Genomic DNA, 10,204 nt, shown 5'->3' on the forward strand with positions numbered 1-10,204 from the left:
CTTTTCATTTACTTGTTTATATATATATATATATATATATATATATATATATATATATATATATATATATATATATATATATATATATATATAATTTATTTATTTATTTATTTTCCTATTCATAGTCTTTCTTCTTTTTATTCTTTCCCCATTATTGTCCTCTCTGTATTTTTATTTTTATTCTGTCTTTTTGAGTCATTTCATTACATTTGCCTCTGTTTCACTCTCTTTCTTGCTTGGTTGCATCATTCATCCTTTCCTGTTGACTGCCCCTTCTCTTGTTTGTTTCTTTTTTCTTTAGTTTGTTTACTTCTCACTCTCTTCGTCATTCGTGTCTCCTTATTCTCTGTGCCCTTTCCATCTCTCTTTCCTCTTTTCATCCCCACTCTTAGATCTACATTTCATATTTTTGCTCTCATTGACTCTTTGGCATCTTGATGATGGATCATGTAGTATGATCCGAAACGTTGATGAAAAAATTCTTACACAATCTTTCCCAGAAATTAATACAATATTCATGGATTGTGGAAATCTGATAGCTTTGAATGAGAACTACTTTAGAGTGTGGTAAAAATACATGATTAAATTATTTATATAATATGGATGAATTTACTTATACCTTCATTTATATTCCAATTATAAGCTATTTTAAATAACTAAACTTCAATTAGTTTTTTTTGAATAGTTGATTTTATTTATAACAAATGTTTAAATCACCTTGCTTGGTATCAAAGTCATCTTTAACATTTTTTTTTAATAATCTCACTTGATATGCCCATTTTCATTCTAATTCTCACACTTTCTAAATTGTTAAATTTCAATTTGATTTTTTAAATAAAATTGATATTCTTTTTAACACATGTTTAAATTATCTAGCTTGGTATCAAAGCCAACTTTGATAAAGTCATAAGTTTTATTATTTTATTCTTGTCACTATATTTTTCATTTTCTTAGATAATAGAATTATGATTGTCTCAATGGAATAATTTCTAAAACCTACTCCAAAATAGTTGTTGCATTTATGTATGTCTTTGTGTATTCACATCTTTGTTCTTTGAGTAACTTATCTTTTCTTAACTAAGGTACCACACCATTTCACTTCTACAATGATCCATGTGTTAGGCCAACACTTTTATACACTTCATTTTCTTATAGATTTTCAATTGTTATCCTAACTTTAATATAAATATAAATCTTTCTTTCAATTATACAATATCTTCAATTTGCCTTTTTAATAAAATCTATGACTTATCCCTTACACCTCCTTCTGATGCAAGTGCTAGTTATCGAAAATACTTTTCTTGCTTTTCTATTGTCTTCAACATGACATTCACCTCCAATAATATCGAGTTATTAAAGAAGCTAAATTCCATTTTAAAGTAACTCCAAGCTTTACAAAAAGCAAATACAGAGCAAAAGAATAATGAAAAGGAAAATTTACCCCAAACCCTAAAACACCAATGTTAATTAATATGTTGACGTAAACGCTGAAAAGATACCTCCGTAGGCCAAGAAGAAGTTTCTAGAAACCCTACAATTCTCTACAAAACTTGGACCTTTGGTTAAGCTCTAACAATCTCGCTGCGCGGACTGGTTTTGCATCGCCTGTTTGCCGTTTTCTCTCTGTTTGAGTATATAGAGCATTTGTGATCCGACTCTATTGAATCGGAGAAAGATGGCTGGAGAGACGGAGACCTTTGCGTTTCAGGCGGAGATCAACCAGTTGCTGAGTTTGATCATCAATACGTTTTACAGCAATAAGGAGATTTTCCTGCGAGAACTTATCAGCAATTCTTCCGATGTAAGTGGTTTTAAGAATTCATGTCTTTATTTGATGAATTCAAGATAAATTTTTTGTTGGTGTGTTGGTGTTCCTTTAAAGAAGGGTTTGATTGTTTTTACAGGGTTTTAGTTGAGTCTTTTGGGCATGTAACTGCTAATGTTTTCTGGGGTGGGGAAAAACCTTTAAGACGCATTGGCTCAGTTGTATGGCGATGTGTGGCTATTTAGGACGTGCGTGAGAAAACTTTAGTTTATTTTGCTATATTATGTTATGGAATTTTGGAAAAAATCTGGTTGATCCTTTAGGGGCTCCTATTACTGAATTTTTAACTCCGTCTGTGAGGTGTGTGCCGATTAACTTGGTCACATGTACTCCTTGAAAAGAGAGGGGATTTTGGAGGAGAGCTTTATATGTTTTTTTTTTTTTTATCCACATGTTGTGGATAACCTGATCACAGTACCTAGTTATCTTCGTATAGTCTTAATTCTTAGTCTATATCGTTACACTTGGGCAACTTGTAATAATATTAACCTGTTTCCTAGGGTTTTGTAAGAACTACTACATCATTCAGGTTGGTTTCAAAAGAGCAGAGGTAGCTTTATGCGGAGAAGATTAGTTTGAGTGGCTCTAGTTCAAGTGTTTTTTTGCTTGTGTTAAGGAAACATATTATGGTAGTTTAGTTGAAGTTCATACTTATGTATTCCAATTCGTCCAGTTTTCTTTTCATTTTGTGATCATGTATTAAGACATTATATTTTTTTGAAGGCCTTGGATAAGATTCGATTCGAGGGATTGACGGATAAGAGCAAGCTTGATTCTCAGCCGGAACTGTTTATTCATATCATTCCGGACAAGGCCAGCAACACGCTGACCATAGTCGACAGCGGTATTGGAATGACTAAATCTGGTAAGAGCTTTCTAAATCATCTCTGTTTATTAGCCGTATGTTCTTTATATGTTGCAAGTGTTTTTGGTTTTCGTTTATATTCACAGCTTTCAAGTTTAGTCGCTGAGTTGATAGCATAGAGACTAAATTGCAATATTATGACGGCAGACCTTGTCAACAATCTTGGTACTATTGCTCGGTCTGGCACCAAGGAGTTTATGGAAGCGCTGGCAGCAGGTGCCGATGTGAGCATGATTGGACAGTTTGGTGTGGGGTTTTACTCCGCTTACTTGGTTGCAGAGAAAGTAATTGTTACTTCCAAGCACAACGATGATGAGCAATACGTATGGGAGTCCCAGGCCGGTGGATCTTTCACTGTTACTAGGGATACTTCTGGTGAGAGTCTGGGCAGGGGCACGAAGATGGTTTTGTACCTTAAGGAGGACCAGGTTGGCATTTTACAAAATTGATTGTCAAAGTTATGTTTCGGCGATTTTCAATAGTAAAACCGAAGTGTTTTGGTGTAATTGATTTTGTGTTAGTTTGGGCTATCGAAGATTGAATTTGGGTAGTGAAGATCAACACTAGTCATTACATTGCTTTTGGCTCTGTTGTTTTGTTGATTTTATCTTTATATTTTGGATTTGCACTTGGCCTAGAAATTTTTTTACATAAGGGTTCGTTGATGTTAGTTTTAGCGTTTATAATGAGTTTTGTGTTAATTTTCTATTCTTAGGGCTTGTACTGTAGATTGCAACCTCTTGCATCCTTTTTTGACATTCGTGCAAAACAATGTGTTGGCCATCCTTTTTTTAGTAAAGTACAGCTGTTTCTTTTTAACTTTCGTTGACTATTTATTGGTAATTTTGTTTTTCGGCATAACCCTGTGTAGAATCCACTGCAGCTGTAGCCCATTGGTTTTGGTTTGGGGATGCAATATCAGAAATGTCTAAACAAAAAACGACTTTTGGATTTTGATACCTTTTAATGAGGAAATTGTGCTGGTTTGAGAAGTAATGCCAGTAGCTGCGTGAAATGTTTTTGTATAATTTAGTGCAACATTACAGTAGTGCAGGCAATTCAGTCTTCCGCGCTAGCTGCACACTTCTGTAAGTACGGGATGCAGGTAGTGTGGCTGATTTAGTCTTTCACACTAGCTGTTTAAGTGGATGGGGCTAGTAAAACGATATTTATATGCAAGAAATTAAGAGCTATTTTTAAGTACATGGCGTCAGAAATGGAGAATGTTTCAGTTATACGAAACTAATCAGCTTGTGACTTATTTTCAGTTGGGCTCATCATATTGTGAAGTCAATTGATTAGCTTGTTGAATGCACGGTCTTTGTGAAATGGGATGTTTGCTCTCCTGTCTCTTGTACTTCTGAGTTTAATGGCTTGTTTTTACTTCGTGTGTTTCCGTCATCCTTGTTTAGGGGGCGTCTTGGAAGCAATCTATTATCCGTGTATTCTTCGGGGTGATGTTTTGTGTATAAAGCTTATTTTACTGGTCTAGTGAAAGATCTTATTGTTTTGTTGTTTCTTAATTTTTCAAGTTCAAGGGCATTTCAAGAACCTTTTGTATTTCTACCATGCCGGTTTAGTAGTGTTTCGGTAGCAATCTTTAATCCGTGACCTTGGGTTTGGTTTCTCTGTCCTTGAAAAATCATATTTTACTGGTTTGATGAAAGCTGTGATTGTTGACATCAAGTTGTTAGCATAGCGTAAAAGCTTAATGTACATGTGTTAGGCAATTATTTGTAATTGGTTTTAAAACGGAGTTTTGTGTTATGTAGAATTTTTGGTGCATGATATAAAGCTAAATACCATTGTTGTAAATGTTTGTTTGTTTACAAAAATTTTAAATTCGTTGGCATGTAAATGTTTGTTTGTTTACAAAAATTTTAAATTCGTTGGCATTTTCGAACTTACTTTTTATTCATGTGCTGTCATGGCGTGTGGGCTTCTTGTATTTTGCTGTTGGGAGTCGGCCCTTTGATTATGTATGAGTTTTGGTCCTCGGTATTTTGTGTTTGTCTGAAACTGATTGAATTTGGTGTCTATTGCAGCTCGAATATTTGGAGGAGAGGCGTTTGAAGGATTTGGTTAAGAAGCATTCTGAGTTCATTAGCTATCCCATATCTCTCTGGGTTGAGAAAACTACAGAGAAAGAGGTCTCTGATGATGAGGAGGAGGAAGAGAAGAAAGAACAAGAGGGAGAGGTTGAAGAAGTAGAGGAGGAGAAGGCCGATAAAAAGAAAAAGAAAGTGAAAGAGGTCTCTCATGAGTGGTCTCTGGTTAACAAACAGAAGCCCATCTGGATGCGTAAGCCAGAAGAGATAACCAAGGATGAGTACTCAGCTTTTTACAAGTCACTCACCAATGACTGGGAAGAACACTTGGCTGTGAAGCATTTTTCTGTTGAAGGTCAGCTTGAGTTCAAGGCCGTTCTCTTTGTTCCCAAAAGAGCACCCTTTGATCTCTTTGACACCAGGAAAAAGCTTAACAATATTAAGCTGTATGTTAGAAGGGTGTTTATTATGGACAACTGTGAAGAACTCATTCCAGAGTATCTAGGATTTGTAAAGGGAGTTGTAGACTCTGAGGACCTTCCTCTTAACATATCACGTGAGACTTTGCAGCAGAATAAAATTTTGAAGGTCATCAGAAAAAACTTGGTTAAGAAATGCATGGAAATGTTTTCTGAAATTGCAGAGAACAAGGAAGACTACTCCAAGTTCTATGAGTCATTTGCCAAAAATATCAAGCTGGGTGTGCACGAAGACAGTCAGAATCGTGCCAAATTGGCAGATCTCCTGAGATATCATTCCACAAAAAGTGGTGATGAAATGACTAGCCTGAAGGATTATGTCACCCGCATGAAGGATGGCCAAAATGACATATTCTATATTACTGGCGAGAGTAAGAAGGCTGTGGAGAATTCCCCATTTTTGGAAAAGCTGAAGAAGAAAGGCTATGAAGTTTTGTACATGGTGGATGCTATTGATGAATATGCTATTGGTCAATTGAAGGAGTATGATGGGAAAAAGTTGGTCAGTGCTACTAAAGAGGGATTAAAGCTGGAGGAGTCGGAGGATGAGAAAAAGAAAAGGGAGGACTTGAAAGCTAAATTTGAGCCACTGTGTAAATCTGTGAAAGAGATTTTGGGTGACCGAGTTGAGAAGGTCATAGTTTCTGACAGGGTGGTAGACTCCCCTTGTTGTCTTGTTACAGGTGAATATGGGTGGACTGCTAACATGGAACGTATCATGAAGGCTCAGGCACTTAGAGACAGCAGCATGGCTGGTTACATGTCTAGTAAGAAGACCATGGAAATCAATCCTGAGAATGCCATCATGGAGGAGCTTCGCAAGAGAAATGAAGCAGATAAAGGGGATAAGTCCGTCAAGGATTTGGTCATGTTGCTGTTTGAGACTGCTTTGCTCACCTCTGGCTTCAGTCTAGATGACCCCAACATGTTTGGCAACAGGATTCACAGGATGCTGAAGCTGGGTCTCAGCATTGATGACGTTGAGGGGCCTGCACCAGCTGATGTAGATGATATGCCTCCCCTTGAGGACAATGATGCAGAGGGTTCCAGGATGGAGGAAGTTGACTAATTTATTTTATTGAGCTGACATTGAGTACTGCTTAACGTTTATCTTGATGAACTTAAATCTTCTTAGGTGATTTGAAGGCTGCTAATTTGAAGCCTCTTAAGAGTAGAAAGCAATCTAACTCTCTACTATTTTCTGTTTTTTTGGTAGTATTTCAGACATGGTATATTTTTCAGCTTTGTGCTTTGTTGGTGCCTTTCAGGCGTCAATGTATTCAATTTTTATCGCATTAATATTAAAACTGCAACGATCCACTTCAGAGATTAAGTTTGATGTTTTCCGATTATCGCTGGGTTGATTAGATATCATATCCAAATAGCAGACGGGGTTAAAACACCTTATATCAAATGTCAGTGATGAATATGCATCAAATTAGTTATTTTGAAATTCTGATGTGATGAATTTTAGTCTGGATGTCTTCTGTCTGCATCAAAAGATGTTCGCTGAGAATTAATCTCGTTTTGCCTTGATCAAGCGTATGGATATTGTGACGAAAGATGTTTTTTGAATGGTGGGTGTTGGTTTCATTCAGAATGACGAGTGTTTTACCATATTGAATAATTTGTTTTTTGAATTAAAAATTTCTTAGTTTGAGGAACAGATGAATTCATAACACGCCTCATTGGACAAATTATTTTCTTCTGAGAAGTGCATCTCTCTTTTAGAGGTTAAGGAATGTAGTGTTTTTTGTCAGTTATACGATGATTAATATTTAGGGATTGATCTTATAGGTGGCTTGTTTATACTGCAGGGTAAATTGGACTTACCGTATGTTTTGTACAAGTCCCTCAGAAACCCTGTAATTATTGCAGGGAATTTGGGCACCTCAAGGGCATATCTGGCATATATAGGAAAATTGTTTGGTACATTTTTTGACCAAGACGATTTTCATAGGAATGGTTCTTATTGTGAGTATGATATGGTGTTTCGATTGATTCAGGTTTTTAGGTCTTGAAATGTTATGAGAGTATTTACGATAAAATGGGCAGCAATAGAAAGGGTCACAAGTAAGTGGTAGCCCAGGAGAATGGGACAAGGCCACAAAACCAGTAGAAATAAAACCCCGTGAAATTAAGATAATAAGTTTGCCAAGTAGCTACTATATAAAGCAGTATTTTCAACTGGATTAAGAAAAAACAGTACATCAAAAATACTAGTATAATGCCGAAGTTGAACTTGATAACAAATGATGAAAACTGTTATGGGAAGCACATCCTTTGCCGTTACAGCGGGGAGGGCTGTTGGCCTTCAAATCGAGTCCTTGTACGCATCTATAAACTTTGTCCAGCAGTTCCTTGTTTTGCATTGTACTCTGGTTATAATGTATGCTCAGGGTAACTGGTATATTAATATAGAAGATTCTTCTGTTTCCGTATAAATTCTTGTGATCTTAAAGATAAAGATTGGGAAAAGTTTGGATAAGGCAAGGGGAGCGTGTTTCTTTTGCTGTCCACTGAAGGCGCTGTGTCACAAATTTGTGGTTATGTATGTGATGAAGTTAGATATGAGCATATCATGTCAAATCATTTCAATGAGAGCATTTCTTGGATGGAGTAGTTTTAAACGATCAATGCTCGAGGGAAAAATGAACTGATTTTTGATGATGTTGCACCCCCTCATTTATGAGAAGGAAAATAAGATCTTTCATCCAATGCGCTAACTACGGTTAGCATGAAAGAAAGTGGAAAAAGTTATAATAGAGACAATAATTATGATTGTGAGAATATCTAAATTTGCCAATAGATCAAATTCAAGATGCACGAAGAGAACTCGTCTATTTTACATGAAGGCACAAGAAAAAGTTCGGAAGAACGAAAAGTTAATACAAACGGATGATGCAGTTTGGGAAGGTGCTTTTAGGAGATAATATTTGGGAAGGTGCTTTTAGGAGATAATAAAGCTTGTGAGATGGTTGGAAAATATGATGTCTTGCAATTGGGAGGGAGGTTAAAGGAGGTCAATGATTGTCATATGATATTTTGTCAAGTCTCTAAATTGAAGTGAAGTTTAATTTTTGTTAGTCAACTTTGTACACAAGATTGGCATATCACGGATTTTTGAAAGGCAAAGGTTCCATCATTATCGCTAAGGTTGATAAGGTGGGTAGTTTATATCTTTTGAAAAGTTTTTTATTGAAGCCACTATCATTGTTGTGTGCAACAATGACACGTAAGCATCAAAGGTTAGGTCATATGAGCTGAGAAGGGACTTTGAGGTTATGTTCAAATGAGATGAACTATAGGAAAAAGACAACCTTTCAAAGTAGTATACTTGGATGCCGTTGGCCCTATAAAGTAACCTCTTTAGGAGACAAACTACTTAGCTATTTTCCTTGATGATTGAACAAAGGAAGTTTGGATTTTTACAATTAGTAGTTAATCTATAGTAGTGTCTTTTATTGGACTAATTACTAATGTTTTCTCCTTGATTTGTAACATGATCCAATTGCATAACGGTAGTTTATATCTTTTGAAAAGTTTTATTGAAGCCGCTATGATTGTTGTGAGCAACAATGACACTTTAGCATCAAAGGCTAGGCCATATGAGGTAAGAAGGGACTTGAGGTTATATTCAAATGAGATGTGAACTATAGGAAGAAGACAACCTTTGAAACTAGTACTTGGACATCTTTGGCCCTACAATGTAAGCTTTTTAGAAGACAAACTACTTAGCTATTTTCATTGATGATTGTATAAGGGAAGTTTGGATTTTATGATTTCTATAGTGTTTTCTGTTGGACAAATTATTAATGTTTATCTTCAGGATTTGTAACATGATTCAATTGCATCCTCTGTTGAATAAGTCTAGTGTTGGTTATATCAAATATTGACAAGTCAATCTTTTAGTGCAACGACAATCCTAACTTGTAACAAGTGGTATTTGAGCTTAGTTATAGGTTCAAATCTCCTCAGGTAATAACGAGGGGAAAATTGTTAGATTAATTGTCATCATTCCCCTTAGGGATTCACAACATGGCTTAATTGTCTTCTGTGTTCTATCAGTATACTGGCTATGTTTGGACATTGACAAGTTGATTTGTTGGTGCGATGAAAATCCTAACTTAAACATTTTCTAAGTTACAAATTTTCAAAGCACTAGTTGTAATCCAAAATGGTCACAACATCAAATGCTCGAAAACATATAATGGAGGTAAAATTTGTTCCTTGTAGTTTGTTAGTTTTTGTGTAAATGATATTCAAAGGGACTAATAGAAAGGCTAAATGTTGGATTAGGAAAATAATTTTGGGTAGATGAGATTCATACTCACACTTTTCTGGATTTTTGGTTTTCAAAGTTTTATACATGTTTCTAAGGGGATGAAGAACAAGCTAGATTGCAAATCACAAGAATGTAAATTTCTTGGATATGTAGAGGATCAATTCGATTTCAAATTGTGGAGTTTGGCTCAATTGATCATTTGGAGTAGAGATAGTTTTCAAGAGCCACTCCAACTTCGAAGGAGGAAACACATGTCAAAGAATACATTCCTCTAAAGGACATTACTACCAATGACATTAGTCCTTCATTCAACTCTTTGTAGGGACAAAACTACTCTATCTTATAGAGTAACATCTACTTCTTGTTAATGTTCCAACAATAGTCAATAATAATCGTTGCACATGTGGCAAACCTTGTTGATTTGTTGCCAACACAAGTTTAGTTTAGGTAGGGGTAAAAGAGCTCTAGTTTGAATCAAGTTCTTATTGTAGACGTGTTTGAGTTAGGTGTCCATAAGTTTCAGTTAGCGGTCAAGTTTGTGTGTCGTCAATCATGAAGTAGTTTGTTGTCAATCTAATTAGTAGTCAGTTAGGAATGTTGTTGGGTAAAGCTATTGTATAAATTTGCATCTATTATTTAAGAATAACAAGCTACAAATTCCTTCTCTGTTTATAATTTGTTGTTCTATTTCACCAATATGGT

The 10,204-nt window shown here is 35.6% G+C and overlaps 1 protein-coding gene across 1 annotated transcript; it reads left to right on the forward strand.

Moving 5' to 3' along the window:
* The first annotated feature begins 1,574 nt into the window (after positions 1-1,574).
* Positions 1,575-6,550, forward strand: LOC149564910 (heat shock cognate protein 80-like). The gene is made up of 4 exons (XM_089818449.1): positions 1,575-1,801; positions 2,549-2,690; positions 2,838-3,118; positions 4,736-6,550. The coding sequence occupies exons 1-4, from the start codon at positions 1,676-1,678 to the stop codon at positions 6,284-6,286; spliced, it is 2,100 nt and encodes a 699-aa protein (XP_089674575.1). The 5' UTR covers positions 1,575-1,675; the 3' UTR covers positions 6,287-6,550.
* The last annotated feature ends 3,654 nt before the right edge of the window (positions 6,551-10,204 follow it).

This window comes from Cupressus sempervirens, chromosome 3 (assembly GCF_028749045.1).
Source record: "Cupressus sempervirens isolate cs-2001-9-10 chromosome 3, ASM2874904v1, whole genome shotgun sequence".
Lineage (NCBI taxonomy): Eukaryota > Viridiplantae > Streptophyta > Pinopsida > Cupressales > Cupressaceae > Cupressus > Cupressus sempervirens.

Coding starts and splice junctions, on each gene's coding strand:
- LOC149564910 (XM_089818449.1), top strand. CDS start 1,676: ATGGCTGGAGAGACGGAGACCTTTGCGTTTCAGGCGGAGATCAACCAG. Junction 2,691..2,837: donor TATTGGAATGACTAAATCTG/GTAAGAGCTTTC, acceptor TTATGACGGCAG/ACCTTGTCAACAATCTTGGT. Junction 3,119..4,735: donor TGTACCTTAAGGAGGACCAG/GTTGGCATTTTA, acceptor TGTCTATTGCAG/CTCGAATATTTGGAGGAGAG.